Genomic DNA, 23,083 nt, shown 5'->3' on the forward strand with positions numbered 1-23,083 from the left:
ATGCCATTATTAAGTAACTATGACTAAGTACCTACTTTTGCATAAGTTTTTGTTTTTGACAAAGTTACCAGTAAGTTTTAGTGATACCGTCTATGAGCTTTATTGGTTGCCACAATGGATCATATGCATGACTAAGTGTCACGAATCAAGTCTCATGACATGATACAATTCTGATTATGTAAATACGTCTAATCTACTCTAGTTAATTATGTATGTATCTGAATTGCTTATCATATTCAAATTGTGTTTTATGCAATAATATGTAGAAATATTAAGCAGCGGGTTAATTTTCTTGAGCCATGCATTAAGCAAAAGAATTTCAACATTTACAATTTCGATAATATTTACAGTTCATTTTTAACTCTTAATTCGGCAACGACGTCCAAACCAAAACACTGGACATAACCTTTGACCCTCTTTTTGTTTTTTTCTAACCAGAGTCATTGCTACTATTGGCCGCCGAGGAGGTTTGAACTCACGACCTTCCGCGTTTACTGTAGATTTAGGGCCACCCCACATCTAGCGTCTTTCGAGCGTCGGCGTCTACAACTCTATGGCCCTGCTCGACGCAACGTCGACGCAACGTCGACGCAACTGCGCAGCGACGTCATTTTCCATAGCGCTGACCGACGCCGACGCTCGAAAGACGCTAGATGTGGGGTGGCCCTTAAGGGCATTAGGCAGTCAGTCGCTAACATCACCGCTCTCCAAAGCAATCGCTATGTCCGAAGATGACAAAATAATAAAATAATTCAAATATCCTTCCAAACTACCTAACTAATTTATACTACCACGTTACGAACTCATAAAGGTTTAGAACTCATAGTTTTGATTGGTCAAGGTTCGCGTGCGTGCGATACGCGATATTATCTTGTACGCGTAAGGGCGCGCCATCGCCATCTGTCGGGCAGATGCCGCTGACGTCATCCGAAGCCCCCGCCGTGGGGCTTCGCGCACGCGCCGCATCTCCCCAGCTGACCCATCCTGATTTACTCATATCCTCGCCTTTTATTACGTCCTGGTACTTGTGTAACCTGATTCAAGCCTCATAAGACTTTATTTGCTCATATCGTTAGTTAACTAGTTAGATATCACGACTAGTTCGGTACACACTTTTAATTAATATTGAATAAAAACCATTAAATAAAATAAGCTGCATTCCAATTTACATTTCAACACGTAATTAAAGCTACGAGTACGTAGTAATTTACCATATATGCCATCACGGATGGATGTTATCTATGAACTTATCATTACGCCGACTTAACTAGGGTTGTCTTATTAGAGCTACAGTGCCACAGATATCAATACTATAAAGATCCTCCACTAACAAAAAAGGTGTTTTAGAAAACATATTAGGAACCTAAGGTGATCTGTATGACTGTTTTTGTCAATTTTGGATTCGTTGATCTCATTTTTAATATAACAATAATTGGTACCTATACGAATCGCTCTGCCACGCCTAGGGTTTGCACGACAGATCTGAAATGTATGCGAAGATCCGCGGATCCGGATCCAGATTCGGATAGCTTCATACATTTCGGATCCGGATTGCAAACCCTAGCACGCCACGTGTTCGTGTCCATTAGATCCCTATTCCCTTGGCTCGAACAATTGGTTATTCCGGCTCTCCTTATGTTATTTTTTAGTTGAAAGAAATAAAGTGTTATGTGTAGTTAACATAAAATTAATATTCAGCTAAATTGTTAGCTAATCATGATAAAGATACAATAAAAAAATAAAGTTGTTGGAATTTCTGGATTTTTTAACAGTGCTCGCTATTATATTATCTACGTAATAATCCTCAGATTATCACGTATCTGCAACAATAACCTTAGTGGCTTTACAATAATAGGCAAGTGTCAGCACGCGACGCCGCGCAGCAAGGGGTACAAGGGCATGATGATAACTTTAATCATCACGGCACTTACTTGATGTCGAGGACGGGTACGTCTAGGTCAGGAGCATGGTGCTTAATAATTACTAATTTTATTGGACGCGTCTGGTCTATAATCTGTAACTCGTAAGTCAAGTCAAAGATTTTTATATTTTATTCAGTAGGTATTATTATTTTTTCTAATTGTAATCAATGAACAGAGGCCTTACCATGATGTCCTTAATGCGATTCTGTTTAATACTTAAACTGAATCGCTAAAGGTCGGAGCTATGAACTTAATATATGTAACTTACGTAGCTCCGTCCTTTAGCGATTCAGTTTAGGGTGGTTTAGGTCCTAAACAGAATCGCAATAAGGACATCATGGTAAGGCCTTATAGTAGGTACGCAGATAAAGTTTTTTGTGATAATTTTTTTATTTATTTTTTTCAATTTTTACTAAGGTATAATTATAAGCATGTAGTTATTAGGAGGACTATAACAAACAAATAATCCAAATATCATGATAAAAATGTGTCATAATTATCGAGTGAACAGGCTTTTAAGGCAGCATAACTAAACGCAGAATAGCGCGGGAGGCATGCGTACGCGATTCGATTTCAGCTACTGGATCCAGTGGCGGCGTCGCGGCTAAGGGCGGGTTCAGACTGTTCGAGACAATTCATTTTTTAGATCTGTTTTTTTTTTATATTATACACGGAGGTGCGTCCAGTTCGTATCAAAGGGAAGCTAATAATGATAAAGTTACCTATGAGCTAGGTACTGATTTACTTTGACCCCATGTTTTATGCTTATAGCTCCCAATGTAATCCTATTACTTATAATATAAATTTAATGAAGTATATTTAGAATAACGAATCACAGTCAAACAAATGTAGTTTTGTGGAGCTTTGTCCTTGACAAAAAAGTTGTAACTTGTGAAATAAATAATTAAATAAAAATAAAATGCCGTTGATTTGGCCTTCGTTTCATTCATACTCAGAACGATACTCCGTATGTATTGGCGGTGTATTCTATATTCATTTGAGTATTTATCATTCAAATCAATTGAAGACAGTGTGGTCACATACATATTAAACACTAACAAAATTAAAAGAAGACTGATTTGTATAACATTTGTATTTTCATCTCTTTATCGTATTTAGGCTGTATTTAGGTAGGATAAATATCGTACTAACATTGGACATAAATAGTAGGATGTTTCTGTCACCGACATTATTCTGCTGCCTAATTTACTTATCCATAATAAATGATCTGATAAATACCGTTTAAAAAACGAACTCCAGAGAACGGTACTATATAAAAAATGTAGAATAATAAAATGAACCATATGCACAAACCTTTATGCCAAGTAACTCAAGCACGTCGCTTTCTTCTTAATGTACCTCATTAACCGACAAAAATGCGTTCGTTAAAAATAACAATGTTTATTTGCTATTGTTAACTCGATTCTCAGTGGCTTAAGTGTATACAAGCTTTTCCTTTGTCACATAATCAGTGCAAATAAACGAAAGTGTTATAAAACTTATAAAAGTAAGGCGATTTAAAAACATCACAGAGTTTAGGGCTCTTTCTGCTGAGAATTTAAAATCACTCATGTGTCTGACTGTCTGTCTACCCGTCTATCACAACCAACTTGCTCCGGAAATATTGAACCGATTCGTAAAGTAGGAGCACTCCGATTCGAGTAGGGGTCCGCACTTGGCCCGTTTTTTTAAACATCGAAAATCATGAGTTAAAAATTACTCGCAAAAATATCGTCTGGAGAGCGAGTTATAATAAATTGAAAAACAAATATATTGGTGCACGTTTATTGTTTGTATTTGTCTGGCAAACAAATTGCCCTAGCTATGGTTACCCCATGGAGGGCTTGCTGATGGGCAAATATAACTAGATCAAAGAGTCGAAGTGCTTCAGCGCAAGATTTTTGGAAGTGTTGTTTTGTTCTAAATTTTTACTGTTTTCGGAAAGGAGAATCAAATATGTTTTTCTTTTGGACTTACTTAATTTTAAGTAATTTTGTAGAACAATCAACTAGCAAATGGTCTCATGTAGTCAAATAGTAAATAGCGGAGCGGAATATCTCACTAAATCGATATCCATTCCAGTTCTAATATTTAGGCTACTACATATAATTATGTTGTTTATTTACTTATACAATTATTTTCATAAACAACCATAGTTCTTTACAAGCCGATTTTTTCCTACCCTGTACGTATGTAATTTCTTCCTTACATCAATTTAAAGTAAAATATAAAACGTATTGTAGGTTGTAGGTATCTAAACATTTATGTATTTGTTTGCTGGTACACCACAAGCGAAATTGCCTGGTTACGTAGTGGGCACGGTCTGGTTTTCGTTGTTTGCCAAATATATTATATCGTTATTTACACAGCGCGATCATTAATACAGACGAGGGCCCAATTATTAATTTTAATAAGTGGGGTGACTCGCAGTTTGAAGGGGCGACGACAGTCCGTTAAGTTTGTTTTATTAGTTTTGATTTTATGGTTTCTTTTTTATTTGGTTATACAATAGAGCGAAATTATGCAAATATTATAATATAATATTACTGCTACGAGTATCAGCAATATGATATCTTACGAGTATCCTTTTTTTCTGCGTAGATTAAGATTTTAATAAAATGCACGTATGTATATCCCACACATTAGTAACTCTAATAATTAAGTCGTAACTCTACTGATCTGCTAGTTTGCTATTTGCTAGTTTGTAAGTAGGTAAAGTTCAATTGTTACATCTGTCTCCAGTTAACAAATAAAACAAACGGACTTATCCCACACTACCTAGTCTTGAACTTAATGGTACAAAAAAAGTCGCTATAATTCGACAATGTTTTTTGATACAAAGGGTAGATAGCCCCTACCGAAGCGCGAGTGGCACGAAGTTGTCGAGGCGCGTGCCGCCTGCGGCACATCTCTAAATTGCAATTTAATCTAATTACCGAATGATATAATTTTTCGGTTCAGCCTAATCAGATAACGCAAGCATTATCGAGTTATAGCGCCGTTTTCCAGCGGGCGGGATCGCGAACGGCACTTTGGCGTCAATTATTTATGCTAACGTTACTCTGCCGTTATATTTTATGCGCATGCCCTATTTAACATTACGGATTTGTCCATTAAAAGTATTGATTTTTTAAACTTAACATTGTCCTACATACTAGAACAAATTAAATTATTTTCAGAAATTATTTTAATTTGTTATTATTTCGAGTAGTCACTACTACTATATAAATTATAAACTGAAATAAATGTCATAATTTTTCCAAGTATATGCACTTCATACTGAAGGCTTATGGCGCCCCCTGGCCACCTCTAAGGTAGAACAGTATGGTCCTACCTTCTAACTGGATCATCTCAGGACCAAAAAAAATCTCGACCTATGCCGCTGTCCCCCGGTGGCCGAGAGGTAACAGGCACCTGCCGCGATAGCAGAGGACGCTGGTTCGATTTCAGCCTGGGGCACTAGAGGCTTGGGTCACTTTTTCTGAGTATATGACATTTATTTCAGTTTAACATTGTCCTATCATCCGAGTCATAGGAACAATAAGAATTGATCCTCAAGAACTGATCCTAAGTTAACGTATCATTGTTTAGGGAGAAACAGACACAGAGCCCGTACCATGAGTCACTGACAGTGTCAAAACTGACATTTACGCTATCGAGAACGTAATTTACTTTCTATACATCTCGTTTGCACTAATATGCGAGTACGAGCGAGATGTATAGAAAGTAAATTACGTTCTCGACGGTGTTTATGTCAGTGACAAACTGATGGTAGCCGTACAGATAAATATAGAGATAGACCAAGATAAATTGGCAAGATAATTTGATAGCCCAGACTGTGCAAGTGTTATTATACCGTTTAATAATTTAATAGCAGTTTGTCGTTTAGAATATATATAAGTATTTTTTATACAATTTTTTATTCATGTTTGACGATCATTTTGTGAAATTCTTAATTTAATTTAATTTGTGTTTAATTTGATTTGTATAATAATCCAATATTCTTATGGAATAATAACATCAATAAATTGCTCTGATAATTAGCTTAAGATAATTTATAAGTATGTTACGATTCATAAGTGCTTGTTGCTAGGCCTACATGAATAAAGTATATTTTGACTATTGACTATTGACTATAATAACACTTGCACAGTCTGGGGTATCAAAATCTCTTGGTCTAACCCTAAGAGAGCACCGGGCATGACCAAAAATTAAGTGTAACAAATTCGTTAGGTTAGGTAAAACTTATTTCGTTATAATAACACTTTGAGAATTATATTTTATAAGCAATAAGAATGTAATATTGATATCTTTCCCTGTTATTCCTTGTCTGAGATTTAATTAAATGTAAGGGATACTCCAAATTATTAGGTTAGGTAAGTACTTTTCCCTGTAAAAAAAAATTGTATCGTAAACATCTTACTATTTTTGATCCTTAGTTTTCAGGATCTTACTCGAACCTTAAACCCTATATGATAAATTTTGAAGAATATGCGTATATCATACGTATTTTATCTGTATTTTTCTATAGATATTTAGTCTTATCAGGTCACGTTAAATGCAAATACATAAATTGAAGAATATGCGCATATCATACGTATTTTATCAGTATTTTTCTATAGATATTTAGTGTTATCAGGTCACGTCACATTGTTATCTATTATTTTTTATAAGATTGGTTGTTCAGACCTCTCTCTACCTTTCATAGGAAATGATACTTTGATACTGCGAAGTTATAATAACAACGCCTGTTTAAATACGATAGGCAAAACATTATACATTACACATGAAGTATCTTAGTTCATTATTAAATATGTACATTCAATATATAAATTTCGGTTCGAAATTCATATATTTAAGCTAAATAGGAATTTGGCGCATCCTGAAAATTTATTTTCACCACATCAACTCGTAAAAAGCTCTCTTTGTAAGTTTGTACTTCAAAAACTGATAACTAGACGCGGACTTGCGTTTCACCCTTACGTCGTTGCTCTGCCACTGATTCGTACTAAACGCTATGCATCCAGTTTTATCATGCGAACGGCTAAGGAGTGGAATTCACTTCTTGCAAATCTATTCCCAATCCACTATAACTTGGATCTTTTTAAATCGAGAGTGAATAGACATCTTTTAGGTAAGCATGTTTCATCCTAGACTGCATCTGCACTTACCATCAGGTGAGATTGTGGTCAAATGCTTACCTATTTCTAATAAAAAAAAAAGAATGTTGCATTTTATCCACATGTGAGGCAAAGTAATCTGATGCTAATTTTGAGTTGTTTATTCAGGTTGGCTGATACAATTGACTTATAAATTATAAATGATTATTTTATATCCATAGCATTTTATCCACATGTGTGGCAAAGTTATCTGATGCAAATTTTGGGTTGTTTGCTCATGTTAGTTGATAGGATTGACTTTAAGTGATAATTTTGAATGATAAATATTTAATAACGTTCATTTGAATTTGATTTGTAATGTTTTACAGTTAGTAGGTATTTGCCTCGCGTTGGTGTGGTGAAACATTTTGTGTTTCACTCAGGAGTGAAGTTTGTTCCACCCCTAGTGCCTTGAAATCCTCGCAACGCTCAAGATTCCACTTTTCGAACTAATTTTGGAATCTTTCACTTGTTCGGATATCAATATTAATTAGCAAGAGGGGTTAAACAACAACTTTGCTCCCTTGTAAACCAATAAGTCCAATAACTATAGTATTGTAAGCATGTCGAATATTTAGGCGCAAAAAAACACAAATACACGTTTTTTTTGTTTTTTATTTATTTATTAGCATTTCACCTGATTTAAACATTGTTGTCTTCAATAAATTAAGTTGAGATATTTGTAGAAAATCGTATGAATGATACTAATCGATTGATATCTGAACTAGGGCGAATTAAATTTTAAGGTAGCGATTGCGGTGATAAGCGTAGGTTCCCAGTAACTTGATACACGCCCGTGCACGCGTCATTGTGTATTTATCGACAATATTGTGTTTGTCGATTATGCAGGGCACAGACATTAGTGTGAGACAAATTTCGTTCTCTTATTGATCTGTATTTATTTATTTACGTACAGGCAGATGTCTTTTATGTCTGCATGCTTTTATTTTTTCTTTGTTTTCATGTTGTGGCGTTAAAATAAATGTATTTCTTCTTCTTCTTCTTCTTCTAGAGAGAGCAGACTCTTACCTCTCTAGTCAGGGTGCCTTATTAATCGTCATTACTTGATACCTGACAGCTAAGAAGTCACAATACTGAAAATCCTGTCTATTCCTATTATTCTAGGATGAAATATTATATGTAACTACCATTGAGCAGTTGTTGTTTTCAAGCTTTATTTAAATTACTTAAATTGCTAATTCGTTCCCAGCAACTACTACGACATGCGTGGTATGTTGGGAAATTTTTAGGTACCTACTAGGATACAGTTGTAACAACTTGGTGGTACCTAACAAATAAAAATAGGACTGTGGGTACTTATGAACAATGAAATACATCATTTTATGCAGTTAAAGTACATTGTACTTAATTCATCCAAAGTCACAAAACAGCACTTTGAGCTTTTAACAAGTTATGCTAAAAAAAATGAGGAAATACTAACACAATATTAAATAGTAAATAGATAAGAAAATTATTTCTTAAAAACCTTGAGCAATCGGTGCGCTGCTTTCGGCATGACGTCAGCGGTCAGAATAAAATGTGAAACGCCACCAATCAGATAATAAGTAATCATATTTATTTCTGTTATCACTACGTATATCGGAATGGGAAAAGGATATAATCGTTGTTATCAAACACAGTATTAGTCAACATAATGGAAAAGCTTGAGCCCGGGCCGAAACCCAGACTACTGTGTGCATATCAAGCACATGCCAAATGAGCAATTGTTTATCCATAATAGAGATAATTTTTGTATTCACGACGAGTATGATTATTATTAGTTGATTATTAGTTGATTATTTTAATTTCATTTTATTATTTATTATTGTTGGGCTTTTATGATGAACTAAATATATGTATCAAATAAGTAATAATGCAATATGAATGACATTTAATTAAAATTCTGCTTATAATTATAATTAGTTTTGTAATTCTTAAGTCTAATAATGTATAATTTGTAAATAGTTAACATTAAGTAGTATTAAGACTATTGCAATGCCCTAACGGGGTACATGTACCTACTACATAATTTTGTATACCATCCTCTGTAATGAACATGATCGCAATAAAATATATGAATATGAATATGAATATGAGTAATGTCCAAAAATATCCGATTGAAGCAATGTACTATAAGATAAGGTTATGATTAGAGAGATAGTGGGTTTTTTACAGTTGATAACAATGGATGTGTTCGCATAGATCCGGATAGGAATCGTGCTTTCTAAGCCGAGGTGGGTCTTAATCTTATAGTAAGTATACCTAACGCCGTATCTCGTAATAATTACAATCATAACACTCATAACTAACTGGTTCAAGCCAGTACAGTGACAATTCATTCATTTAAGTCATACATTCAGAAATAAATTTTGGTTTGAAAATTGGCGGCTCTATTACTGAACCGGTGAGCTCCATCTTAGGTTCTGTCTTCACTTTCCATCAGGTGTGACTAGAGCCATCGCCGGTGACGCCGGTCAGTTTATTATAAAAAAAAGAAAAAAAAATTTACAAATAAAAAAAAGCTCTAAACGATGATACAATACCTACATTTCTATCGAAATAAACTGCAAAGGCTGATTATTTAGTAATATAAAGTTGTGCTATGTCTTACTTATTGAATTACCAAGATTAAAGAAACAAACTCATTTTAGTACCTACCCATATTACATGCCATGCTTGCCATGTTAGCTAGCCATGGTATTTTACTTTTCACATAGACACTATTCGATGTGTATTTGTGTAGACACTAGTTTTTACCAACGAAAAGTGGTTAAGAATCTGGGGGCACGATAGTGCCCCCGCCAAGACGAGCAAAGCGAAGCGCATGGGCACTACCTACCTTTTCTCAAAGCGCTTCGTCGTTTTTTTTAACCCTCATAACTTGGGTTTGGATTATACCAGATAAACAAAATTCTCAAGATATGATGTCAATAGTGGACTTATTAAACATAAAAAATTTCAATTGCATAGCTCTTATAATTTAAATTTTATTCATATCTAAAAAACCCCGATTTCGTCATTGACTCACTCACTCACTCACTAACTGTTGATCATCAAAACCTCTAGGGTACTTCCTGAAGTCCTAGGAAGCTGAAATTTGGTATGTAAGATAGTATTAGTACACAAACAACAAAAAAATACAAAAACTTGAAATTGTTTGCCCCTAAGGGGGGGAAAAGGGGGGTGGAATTTTGTATGGGAAATCAATAACCGCTGAACCGATTTAGTTGAAATTTGGTATGTAGATAGTTTTTGTAATGGGGAATGGTATAGAATAGTTTTCAACACCAAAATCACCCGTAAGGGTGAAAAGGGGGTTAGGGGAAAAAGAGGGTTGAAGTTTGTATGGGGAATCAGTAAAAAGCAGATTGTATAAAAGATGCCCCCAGGTACGTATTTCTGGATTTTTAATAGTAGGTACTTAAATCACACGCGCAACCCTTTAAATTAGGGGATGGAAGCAACTTACAAAAAGAAGTGAAATCCCACCAAAAACATTTTCATGTAAAATGTTGCCACGACGAAACCATAAGGCTCGCACTGACAAAAAGTTATCAGATCTCTTGTAGAGCCAAGCTTCTAACTCTACAAGCCCTAGCTTCACAAACTCTACACCTTAGTCAAAATATGTGGCTTGGCCGTTTCGTTTATACTCTAAGAACTATTGTATTATAAAAAATAATGAATAGGTAGAGAATACATTTTTCACCTTACGTCCATGTGACAGTAGCGAAACGGTCAAGCCACATACATATTTTGACTAAGGTGTAGAGTTTGTGAAGTTAGGGCTTGTAGAGTTAGAAGCTTGGCTCTACAAGAGATCTGATAACTTTTTGTCAGTGCGAGCCTTATGGTTTCGTCTTGGCAACATTTTACATGAAAATGTGTTTGGTGGGATAGTTTAAGCCAAGACATTTAGGAGAGTTACTTACTTTAGTTAGAACGCATTTATAATTCAAACCTTTTACAAGGTCCTGTTAAATAATAAATTGAAAAAAAAAAAAAAAAAAAAAAAACCTTTTACATTAAAGGCGTGACTTAATATTTGTTGTGCAAGCTAATTAGGCTTCTTTTTCAATGAAATCTGTCAAATTAGGCACTCTATTGTCTAACTATAGACAAGTCTGTGGGAATTGAGCTGTATGGACCGTATGGACCTCATCCTGTTGACATATATTACACAATAATATAGTTTTATACAAATATATGTATATTGTATAGGTACCATAATAGTGTCGAGTCTGCGCTCCGGAGATTAAGTTCTACCGTATCAACTCGGCTTTACTGGTAGTGCTTCCCAATTGTTTCCGACCAAAAGCACTGCTGTCGCATCCGATCACCGCATTTACACGAAGCTCCGACAGTGCGGCGGTACCGTTCTGCTACTCTGCCCAAGGCAGCAGTTCATACGATTTTAAACTTTGAGTAGACATTCATAGAGTACTATTAACCTGTCTAGGGATAGAACGACAAACCCTCAATTAGCGCGCACGCGCCGATGCCCTAGGGAGCGTGCACGCGACCACTCCCTGCAATTTATGAAAATATTATGGGACTACGTTGCGATTCTCATGTTTGAATAAGAATATTTTAAAAGTTTATTTCTAGGACATGCGACTGCATACAATTTGTTATTTCGTACACATAGTTACTATTATAGGTTCCGATAGGAGTGTTCTTTCATCCCCAATAGTACATTGTGACACAAGTGTGCTACGTTGGTCATTACACACGAGCTACTTATGATTTAGCCTCGAAAAAGGTTGCGATTAATTATGTTCATAAATGTCCGGTCATATTTTTTTTAGGGTTCCGTAGTCAACTAGGAACCCTTATAGTTTTACCACGTCCAAAAAAAAAGATTTTAGGGTACTTACCTACATACAACTTTTTTTTTTCGCTTATGGTGTGCGGTACGTCGGATAGGTTCTTCAAAATGAAATAACCATTATTTGATAAAGTGATTATTTCAGAAATAATCGCTCCATAAGAAGGAAATGTATCCCCCTCTAACTCTTAACCATGGATCCAAAAACTATGAAAAAAATCGTAAAACAAAAGCTTACTTTCAAATGCGATAGCGAACATGATCGGTCAAACTGTTTGAGTTATTTGCATAAAGATCCTACATGATAATTACTAATAGCCCCCGTTTAGCCTATTCTGACAGAATGGTAACTACGGAACTAAGCCTGGCTCGACATGCTCTTGGCCGATTTTTTGATAGTAAAGTCATCAATGAAACAAAGCTTGCAAACAAACTTAGTTATTATAAGATAATATAGATTAGAAGCGATATCAAGCGAAATAAATTATCGTGCAATGTTTCGCGTCGTACACAAGTAATCAGAAGTTTGTAGCGCTGCGTAGTCGGACAAGTTCAGCCGTAGGGCGGAAGAAGTAACGCTAGTAGCGTGATTTATGGGCACATAAAGTCGCAAACGCACGGATGCCCTTGCGCTCACTTGTATAATTTATTGTTCTTGCAACACTAAGCCCCGGTCACGGTTGACCCGGGCCTAGACCAGCCTAACAGATTTATAGTGCCTGTGTTTTTTTAATGGAGCTCGACGTCGGACCTAGTTAGTTTGCTTTTTGAAATATTTTTTAAAAGTTTTAACATAATTGATTGTGGTTTTTCTAATTATAAAAGTGAAGGCCACATTTTTGTGGCTTACACTGCAAGTTTATATCATGTTATACATATACTATTTACGTGATTATTATGACGATATCGAATTAATATATATTTACTTACAGTAACTTTAATCTCATTATAAATACCTACACACGATTTCTATTTATGTTTTTCTTACGGTTGTTATATTTTAGTGATTACTTTTGTTAAGATAGGTAAATCGGTTTAAAAAATAATAATTAAGTTTATTGTTTCAAATATTTATATACTCAAGTACATACGTTTATAAGTACCTAGTTAGTAAAAACTTCAAGAACATCTGTGCTTCGTAGGTCCGCTTTCTTAGTGTAAAAATGTAGTTTTTATAAAACTGAACCTAAAACCGTGATTACTGTGTCGACTAAATAATTATTTAAATTATTTATAAATTTATTTGTTATATTTTGCACAGCTAAAATGTTACTTATTTTCTTTAATCCCATACTGTTTTAATTAAACATTTGTAGCAAAATGTTTGTTACTACAATTAAGCCACATACATATACAGGGTGCCCAGTAATTAGTGGATAACCTTCTAACCACCGACAGAGCACCTTAGGCTGGTCCAGAAAATGCACTTTATAGGTCTAGTAAAAGTTTCGTGGTTTTCGAGATAATCGAACTTTTCTGTCTTTTTTAATGGCTAGCTCCATACTTCACTTTAATCACAATCTAGGCCATATCTTTGTCTGTAAAGATGTAATTAGCGTGTGTGATACCATTTTAGAATCAGTATTAGATAAACAATTTTTAAGAAAGTTGGCCATTCTGTTCTCCATACATTTTTTTTTCACCACAAACGATCAAACTTATTGAAATTTTTCTTTAAAAATGATTGGAATTTTTTGTGTGGCCACCATAAAGCGACAACCATAGGTGGGAACGAACGGTCCGATCGCTGTGTCACGCTCCAACCTATGGTTATCGCTGCCGCCGTCGCAAGTCGCTCAATGTCGCTCGCGGCCTTCGGCCTCGTCCACATATCGGCATTGGTCAATTCCAAGCTCTGTTTTCTTGCTCGACCTTTGGCCTCATTCGTCCGCGCCTTCAGCCTTATGAAAAGCTCAGCGTTAGACATTGCCTTTAAAAACACTGAAAATTTTTACATTGCTACACATTATTATTTACGAAATCTGGACTTAATCGCGTTTAATTAAGTTTTAAAATTACCTCCAGATGATGATGTAGATTAGGGCTTATTTAGGCTTAGGGCATCAAAATAACTTAATCCGGCATTAAATAAGTTTATGTACATCTGAAAGAAAGAGGCGATGATCTATCTGATAAATAAAACAACAAAGTCTCATAAAATAGTTACGTCTTAATATTAACCTATCATAACAAATGTTCAAATTGCATGCCCTGTACACGAATACAGGCTCTGCACCTTTTTACAAAATTTCTTTTCAGCATTCGAGAGTACCTTCTTCTGCTAATTTCTCGAGCAGCAACTTGAATATTGTCACGCAATTCTTGCAATGTTTTTAAAACTTAATTAAACTCGATTAGCAATGTAAAAGTTTATCAGTGTTTTTAAAGGCAATGTCTAACGCTGAGCTTTTCATAAGGCTGAAGGCACGGACGAATGAGGCCAAAGGTCGAGCTGCAAGAAAGCAGAGCTTGGAATTAACCTATGGCGATATGTGGACGAGGCCGAAGGCCGCGAGCTCCGCCGCATACCGGCTTGGCCACGACATTGAGCGACTTGCGACGGCGGCAGCGATAACCATAGGTTGGAGCGAGACACAGCGATCGGACCTTTCGTTCCCACCTATGGTTGTCGCTTTATGGTGGCCACACAAAAAATTCCAATCAATTTTTTCTTAAAAAATTTCAATAAGTTTGTGGTGAAAAAAAAATGTATGGAGAACAGAATGGCCAACTTTCTTAAAAAGCGGCCAAGTGCGAGTCGGACTCGCCCATGAAGGGTTCCGTATTTAGGCGATTTATGACGTATTAAAAAAAACTACTTGCTAGATCTCGTTCAAACCAATTTTCGGTGGAAGTTTACATGGTAATGTACATCATATATTTTTTTTAGTTTTATCATTCTCTTATTTTAGAAGTTAGGGGGGGGGGGGGGGACACACATTTTACCACTTTGGAAGTGTCTCTCGCGCAAACTATTCAGTTTAGAAAAAAAATGATATTAGGAACCTCAATATCATTTTTGAAGACCTATCCATAGATACCCCACACGTATGGGTTTGATGAAAAAAAAAAATTTGAGTTTCAGTTCGAAGTATGGGGAACCCCAAAAATTCATTGTTTTTTTCTATTTTTGTGTGAAAATCTTAATGCGGTTCACAGAATACATCTACTTACCAAGTTTCAACAGTATAGTTCTTATAGTTTCGGAGAAAAGTGGCTGTGACATACGGACGGACAGACAGACGGACAGACAGACGGACAGACAGACAGACATGACGAATCTATAAGGGTTCCGTTTTTTGCCATTTGGCTACGGAACCCTAAAAATTGTTTATCTAATACTGATTCTAAAATGGTATCACACACGCTAATTACATCTTTACAGACAAAGATATGGCCTAGATTGTGATTAAAGTGAAGTATGGACCTAGCCATTAAAAAAGACAGAAAAGTTCGATTATCTCGAAAACCACGAAACTTTTACTAGACCTATTAAGTGCATTTTCTGGACCAGCCTAACGTGCTCTGTCGGTGGTTAGAAGGTTATCCACTAATTACTGGGCACCCTGTATATGTAATCAATGTTATAATAATAACGCGTTGTGTCGCGGTTTTTTCGATTTTTGACAAAGTTGCGTTCGGCGCTCGAGGGCACAAACTTGGATTATTCATTGGGCCAACATCATAAACAAGTCTGCAAAAAATCAGAACTACCGGATTTGACGCAAGCGCAAAATGTATAAAATTACTGTATAAACTTCTAAGTGTAATAAAACTGAAACATGAGAATGGGAACGTAATACTCAAGTCGCTTTGGAAAAATTGCTTTTAATGTTTACTTTGGTTTGCAACTACTAACTAGTATTTTTCTCTTTGTGTTGTTGTTGGCCGCTGTTACACTGCCTATACACTTTTTAGGGTTCCGTAGCCAAATGGCAAAAAACGGAACCCTTATAGATTCGTCATGTCTGTCTGTCTGTCCGTCTGTCTGTCCGTCCGTATGTCACAGCCACTTTTCTCCGAAACTATAAGAACTATACTGTTGAAACTTGGTAAGTAGATGTATTCTGTGAACCGCATTAAGATTTTCACACAAAAATAGAAAAAAAAACAATAAATTTTTGGGGTTCCCCATACTTCGAACTGAAACTCAAAATTTTTTTTTTCATCAAACCCATACGTGTGGGGTATCTATGGATAGGTCTTCAAAAATGATATTGAGGTTTCTAATATCATTTTTTTCTAAACTGAATAGTTTGCGCGAGAGACACTTCCAAAGTGGTAAAATGTGTGTCCCCCCCCTAACTTCTAAAATAAGAGAATGATAAAACTAAAAAAAATATATGATGTACATTACCATGTAAACTTACACCGAAAATTGGTTTGAACGAGATCTAGCAAGTAGTTTTTTTTTAATACGTCATAAATCGCCTAAATACGGAACCCTTCATGGGCGAGTCCGACTCGCACTTGGCCGCTTTTATTTAGCTTTTATTTATTAAAATCAAGAAACAAACGGTCATTTACAACATTGAGTGACTATTCAACTGTTGTTGTTCCGTATACTTAAAAAAAACGTAGTTGCGGCATGTAGCATTGTTAGGTACATAACGTGAAATGTTGACAATATACCTACCTATAATACCTAATATACCTATAGTACCTACCTACCTACCTATAGGTACCTATAGTACCTATTTATAAACAGTCACATTTATTATGTTTTTGTGGGTATAGTTAATATGTTATGTACTTATTGTGAATTGAATGCATTGTGTAGGTATGCATTGTGCATTGTGTGGGTTTGCAAAAAACACCCTAATTAAAAAAAAAAACAATTAGGCTCTGAAACAATACCTTTTTGCCGCCTTTCTTCTTTTGCATAATATCCTTAACTACCGCAGACATGTAATACAATTTGTTTGCTAAGTTATTAAATAAATAATTTACTTTTGTATAGTCGTAGCTATCTATATATATAAATGCAAGTGTCCTGACTGACTGACTGACTGACTGACTGATTCATCAAGGCAGAGCCGAAACTACAAAAGCTAGAAAGTTGAAATTTGCAAACTAGGTTGCATTTGTAAAGTGTACAAGAGATAAGAAGCGATTTTGAAAAATTCAACCCCTAAGAGGGTTAAAAAGGGGATGAAAGGTTGTATGGGGTTCAAGTTTTAGTTTAAGCTAGAAATTTGAAACTTTGTGAAAATGTATTATATTAAAAAACAAGAAAACTAATTTCAGCGTTTTCGAAAATTCATCCCCCAAGGTGGTGAAAAAGGGGTTGAAAGTTTGTATGGAGATCAAATATTTTTGTGAGTGTGTGACTTTAAACTTTGTATATGGGTATACTATTATAAGACAGGAAAAGTAATTTCAGCGTTTTTGAAAATTCATCCCCTAACAGGGTTAAAAAGGGGTTGAAAGTTTGAATCCATTACAAATGCTTTGAAACTTCTTAGAAAGGCATAATAGCCGATTACAAAAAAAAGTAATTGCGACGTTTTAGGAAATTCAACCCCTAAGGGGGTAAAAAAGGGGATGAAACTTTGTCTTGGGGTGCAAATTTTATTTTAAGCTAGAACCTTGAAACTTTGCAAAAAGGTATTAAATTAAAAAACAAGAAAACTAATTTCAGCGTTTTTAAAATATCATCCCCCGAGGTGGTGAAAACGGGGTTGAAAGTTTGTACGGAGATCAAATATTATTGAGAGTGCGGGACTTGAGTCTTTGTATAAAGCGATATTATTAAAACTCAAGAAAATTAATTTCAGCGTTTTTAAAAATTCATCCCTTAAAAGGGTTAAAAAGGGGATGAAAGGTTGTATGGGGTTCAAGATTTATTTTAAGCTAGGAATATGAAACTTTGTAAAAATGTATTATATTAAAAAATAAGAAAACTAATTTCAGCGTTTTCGAAAATTCATCCCCCAAGGTGGTGAAAAAGGGGTTGAAAGTTTGTATGGAGATCAAATATTTTTGTGAGTGTGTGACTTTAAGCTTTGTATATGGGTATATTATTATAAGACAGGAAAAGTAATTTCAGCGATTTTGAAAATTCATCCCCTAACAGGGTTAAAAAGGGGTTGAAAGTTTGAATCCATTACAAATGCTTTGAAACTTTTTAGAAAGGCATAATAGCCGATTACAAAAAAAAAGTAATTGCAACGTTTTTGGAAATTCAACCCCTAAGGGGGTAAAAAAGGGGATGAAAGTTCGTCTTGGGGTGCAAATTTCATTTTAAGCTAGGACCTTGAAACTTTGCAAAAAGGTATTAAATTAAAAAACAAGAAAACTAATTTCAGCGTTTTTAAAAATTCATCCCCCAAGGTGGTGAAGGGGGTCGAAAATTTGTATGGAACCCAAATATTTATCGGAGTGCGGGACTTGAATCGTTGTATAAAGGCATATTATTACAATACAAGAAAAGTAATTTCAGCGTTTTTAAAAATTCATCCCCTAAAAGTTTAAACAGGGGTTGAGAGTTGGTAGAGGGTTCAAATTTTATTTAAAGCTAGGAACTTCAAACTTCGTAAATAGGTAGTTAGGTAGTAGGTTTTATTAAATAGTGGACTTGAAAATCTTCTGGGGGTTGAGAGAGAATATATCGAGATTATCGAGAACAATTTTATTCAGTTAGGGGCTTGAAACTTCGTAGCCAGGTTGTGAAAGACATATCTCATGCGTTGTATAATAATTAACAAATGATTAACCGTCCCTACTGCTATCTTTTGCTGCATAATGTTCTAAGCTAATGTAGAATTTATAACCACCAATATACAAATCCACGCGTACGAAGTCGCGGGCAACAGCTAGTGTATTATAAGTATACCTACTTACATATTACAATACAATATGTAAGTAGGTACATATAATACTTAGCTACGACTTGGAAACCATATTTGGGTTGTTAAATGTACCTAAGTATTTTTTTTTACACAGACACGCTTTTGTAAAAAATAAATATTGAATTGTTTACTTTCTTTATTAACAAAATAATAAACAAGATTTTTCTTCTGTTTTCAGGTGTTTTAAATACTAACACAATCGAGTATTGCGATAAGGATAGGGGTTGAGAAGACAATCGAAATAAATAATTTAAATGAATTATTATTTTCTGTTAGTTATTTAGATTAAACAGAAAAAGTTGAAAAAAATATCCTCCAGAAGAAAGATTTGATTTTCAGTTGGTACAAAACGTCCTCTAAAAAGTATAACATGTGTGTAACTTCGTACAATCATACTTACTTTATATGAATTATTAATTTCCAACTTAAATAAAAAAAATACGTGGTTAAAAATTACTATTAGTGAAGGAAACTTGTCAATATTTTAGATATCTACATATAAGGTGAACAATGTAGGTTGTGTAGTACCTACGTACAAAAAGACGCAGTGAAATTATATGAAAAAACCGGCCAAGTGCGAGTCGGACTCGCGTTCCAAGGGTTCCGTACATTACACAATTTTTTCCAATGTATTTTTTATGTGAAACGTGAGTGAAATATCTATTAAAAACCCGTATCAAAAACTAAGTAATTAAGTCCGACTCACACTTGACTGCACATTTCTACTAGGTTTTCCTGTAATCTATAGGTAAAGAACTGTTTTGTGTACTTTTTTCAAAATTTTAGACCCCCAAAAAATTTTTTTGAATAACTGCTATTAAACTATTTATCTTAAAATTATAAAAAAGATATATTTGAGATTCTTACAATGAGTTCTTTCATTTGATATGTAATACGATATAGTTTAAAAAAACTTTGTTTTTTAATTTATTCATTTACCCCCCAAAAGTAGCCTCTGTATTTAAAATTAATTTGTTTACGTTACATGTCCGTCTTTGGGTCACAAACTTATATTATGTGTGCCAAATTTCAACTTAATTGATCCAGTAGTTTCGGAGAAAATAAAGACAGACGCACGATTCACGTTCGTTTGATTTGAATTTAGTTTTCCAGCAGATTTGCAGATTTGCACAAAACCAAAAAAAATGTAAATAATTTCTAAAAATACTCAATTTTATTTTTGATCGAACTCAACCATTTACAAAAAAATTTAATTAAAAAACATGATATCCACGATCCCGAGCACGCACAGCCATATTGCTCACGCTTACGCTCAGTGAGAGTGAGAGAACCTGAACCCACGGGGCCTTAAGTCCTACCTACGAGCGTACAGTACAGCCAAATCCAAAAAATCTCATATTTTAATTAAGTCTATTGATAAAATAATTTGTGTACCTAAACCGTTATTTACCTGGTCTTTTGCAAAATAATTAGTGATTATTGTGATCACAATTGGACCCATAATTAAACAAACAAAACGACTGCACCGGAATCATCGGGTACACGGCTCTCGCTACGAAAACTCTACCCACGATAAGGGATCACACTCTATATAAAAAGTTAACGTAAAAATTAAAGATGAGTGCATGGTCAGAATATAGGTATATATAGAATATACCTTTAAACTTTTTCATTCTTTTTATACTATTATCGACAAGCAATATTGGAATCAGTAAATATACTTTCTTACTAATGCCAATAATTTCTGATGAAAAAAGTGTACGTAAATTAGTAAATAAGTACACCTTAATATCAAAAATTATATCGTTTCTCAAGAAAAGCGCTACTGCTAGAGACAGGTTCTTCTAAGTTTTTCTAGTTTCTCTAGTTTCTAGAGACAGTTTTTCTAACCTAACCTACCCTTAAAAAATGCAAGAGCATTGCCACGGACACCTGTCTGCGAAGCACTAGAGCAATGCAGGCGTTTAATATCTTGTATGGAAATGTGCGAAAATTTCTGCAATCGATCGATGGGTGTGCCCACGCCTGGATTGGTCGATGGGCGTGGTGGCTGTTATCGCCGAAAAGGCAGCGGCCAATAGCGTAGAGGTAGCGATAAGAGGGTTGGGGTTGTGAACCCTCAGTGTACCGGTCGCATCGAGACGGGACGGGTGTGCCATGCTGGGTACCATGATGTACCCCGCCGCGGAGGAGGCCGAGATAGAGGACATGCGCGTGCCACCGATCCAGCTGGAGCACCTACCTGAAGTGTTCTTGTGTACGTAGTGGCGCGCGTGTTTTGTTTACATTCAGTTCATAGTGTGGTGTAGCATTTTTAGTTCGAATACATTGTAGGTAAGGTTAGAGTGATGGGTGCGTGTAGGTGATTAAAATAGTGTCAAAATGGAAAGTAACGCTAAGTTTTTGTGGCAACCATTAAAGCCAAAGAGATCTGTCAATAGCATCTGCGGAAAGGATGAATTGTCGACAGCAGCTAACAAATTGGCACACCCTAAACACCTAGCCTTAGGGTCAATAAACAATCAATTAAAATATAACACTGGGAATAAAGGAGAGTACCTACTCAAGGGTTAAACGTGGAGTACTTAGGTATTATGGGAGCAGGTTATAATATAACCTCACTATACGCAGTTTAGTTTTTCAATCAGTCATTAGCTGCAGTCCAATTGCAATTTATAAATGGAAACTGTCGACGACTGTACAGTCAGCGTACGGTTCCAATAAAAAATGCAGGTGAAATGCAGTCCGTTTATTACAGTCGTACGTTCGGTACCCATACAGGGAAACCATTTCCATTGTTGACAAACAACAAATAAACAAAAAACATAATTTAGAAGACAACATTCACCTGCTTATTTGAGAGGCAAATCCAAACAAAATATGGCTCTATGAATCACTAATAGTTCATTATCACTTAGCCGGGTTCTTTTAAGTTACAGCGCTTAATACTGAGTGCATGTTTATAAAAATAAATAATCGGATTGAATAAGAGCAAGCAAGGACCATGAGCAAGTTAACGCCAGTTTGCCTCCAATAATACCTGGGCCCCGTTTATCAAAAACTTGTAAAACAAGCGGAAGTCACTTTTTGACAGCTTTGGTTAGAAAGGGACTTCCACTTGTATTACAAGTTACAATAAGCTTTTGATAAACGGGCCGCTGGCCCTCAACCTTAGCCCTCAACGGACTCAACGGTAAAGTTCTACTTCTTTTAAATTAAACCTACTTTGTTTCTTTTTCAAAAACAGTTCGTATAGATACCTAATTTATACGAAAATAGAGTTATACCAAGATAAGTCTGCAACGATTTTGACAGCACACGCAGTGCAAGTGTTATTTATAGGTAAGTACGTCATAATTTCATAAAAGTTTGACTTCAAAATAACACTTGCACTGCGTGTGTTGTCAAAATCGTTGCAGACTTATCTTGATCTACGTAACTCTAATAAAAATGAGCTAATGCGTAGATGATCTAATAAACGATATACGTACTTAATTAGTAATTAGGTTTAATTCTTCGTCGACCAGATAGTACCTACTTAGGTATATAGCAGATAGCACTAACAACAATATAGTTTTTGATAGGCAAAAATCGTGAAACTACCTTTACTGCACAAAGCAACCACTATAATTGATACTTACAATTAGACTGATCAATGCCACTCATCAGTGAACTATGGCATTTCCCATAAAATACAATTTTACGAATGTTTATATGTACATATCTGAATATCCCGAATATGTACCTATATTCAAACTCTAAAAATCTCTTTCATCTACTAATTTGTGACCACTGAATTCAGTAAAAAATATTTATCAGAATAATTAAATTAGCAAATTTTTAATTTCACGTCCATAATAAAATTCTAAATCCGTTAATTATTTGTCGCGGTACATGATTGCCTGGCAGCTTAGTACTTATAGAGATCCTAACGTAAACGTACTAGTGCTCGACATGCTAATACCCAATAGATGACACCCGGCTGTCACCTCTATTGACAATGGCTTAAGTTTCAAGATGACATGTACTAGACCGCGCCGAGCACCAGTACGTTAACCTTATATACGAATTATTTTATTATGAAGGATAATACTCCGTGAAGTGAATATATAAGGATAGAAAAGTGCTTTAGATAGCTAATCTCAGATTAATTAGTTTCAGCTTAAATTTTACATTTAAGAGCTTAAGTAGCTGATACCACAGAATAAATAATAGTACTAAGTACAGAAGACTCACTCTCTAACAAAACGCGTCTGTTACGATCAGCACAGATATGGCCGCTAGGTGGCGACAGCGCCACGCGCGGCTTATGGCTTTCCCCAAAACTGGGGCGGAACGGATGTACTTTTAGCTACCTGTAGT

At 35.3% G+C, this 23,083-nt stretch overlaps 3 protein-coding genes across 5 annotated transcripts in view; 2 read left to right on the forward strand and 1 right to left on the reverse strand.

Moving 5' to 3' along the window:
• Positions 1–20,855, forward strand: part of LOC134647983 (cysteine desulfurase, mitochondrial) — a 79,937-nt gene extending 59,082 nt beyond the window's left edge. The window contains exon 9 of the mRNA XM_063502404.1: positions 20,845–20,855. The gene's annotated coding sequence lies outside the window, so the exon portion shown is untranslated. The remainder of the gene's footprint in view (positions 1–20,844) is intronic.
• Positions 1–23,083, reverse strand: part of LOC134647978 (probable 26S proteasome non-ATPase regulatory subunit 3) — a 174,495-nt gene that overhangs the window by 94,769 nt on the left and 56,643 nt on the right. The gene's annotated exons all lie outside the window — the stretch shown is intronic.
• Positions 1–23,083, forward strand: part of LOC134647988 (LIM/homeobox protein Lhx3) — a 66,933-nt gene that overhangs the window by 30,460 nt on the left and 13,390 nt on the right. The window contains exon 1 of one of the 3 annotated variants that reach the window (XM_063502415.1): positions 20,849–20,978. The exons of 1 other annotated variant lie outside the window; for it this stretch is intronic. In XM_063502415.1, coding sequence (XP_063358485.1) covers positions 20,879–20,978 — 100 coding nt within the window. In that variant the 5' untranslated portion in view covers positions 20,849–20,878. Of the gene's footprint in view, positions 1–20,848; positions 21,056–23,083 lie in introns of those variants that run through there. One more of the 3 variants, XM_063502416.1, reaches the window with a different exon arrangement.

The sequence above is a fragment of the Cydia amplana genome, chromosome 5 (genome assembly GCF_948474715.1).
Source record: "Cydia amplana chromosome 5, ilCydAmpl1.1, whole genome shotgun sequence".
NCBI classification, from domain to species: domain Eukaryota; kingdom Metazoa; phylum Arthropoda; class Insecta; order Lepidoptera; family Tortricidae; genus Cydia; species Cydia amplana.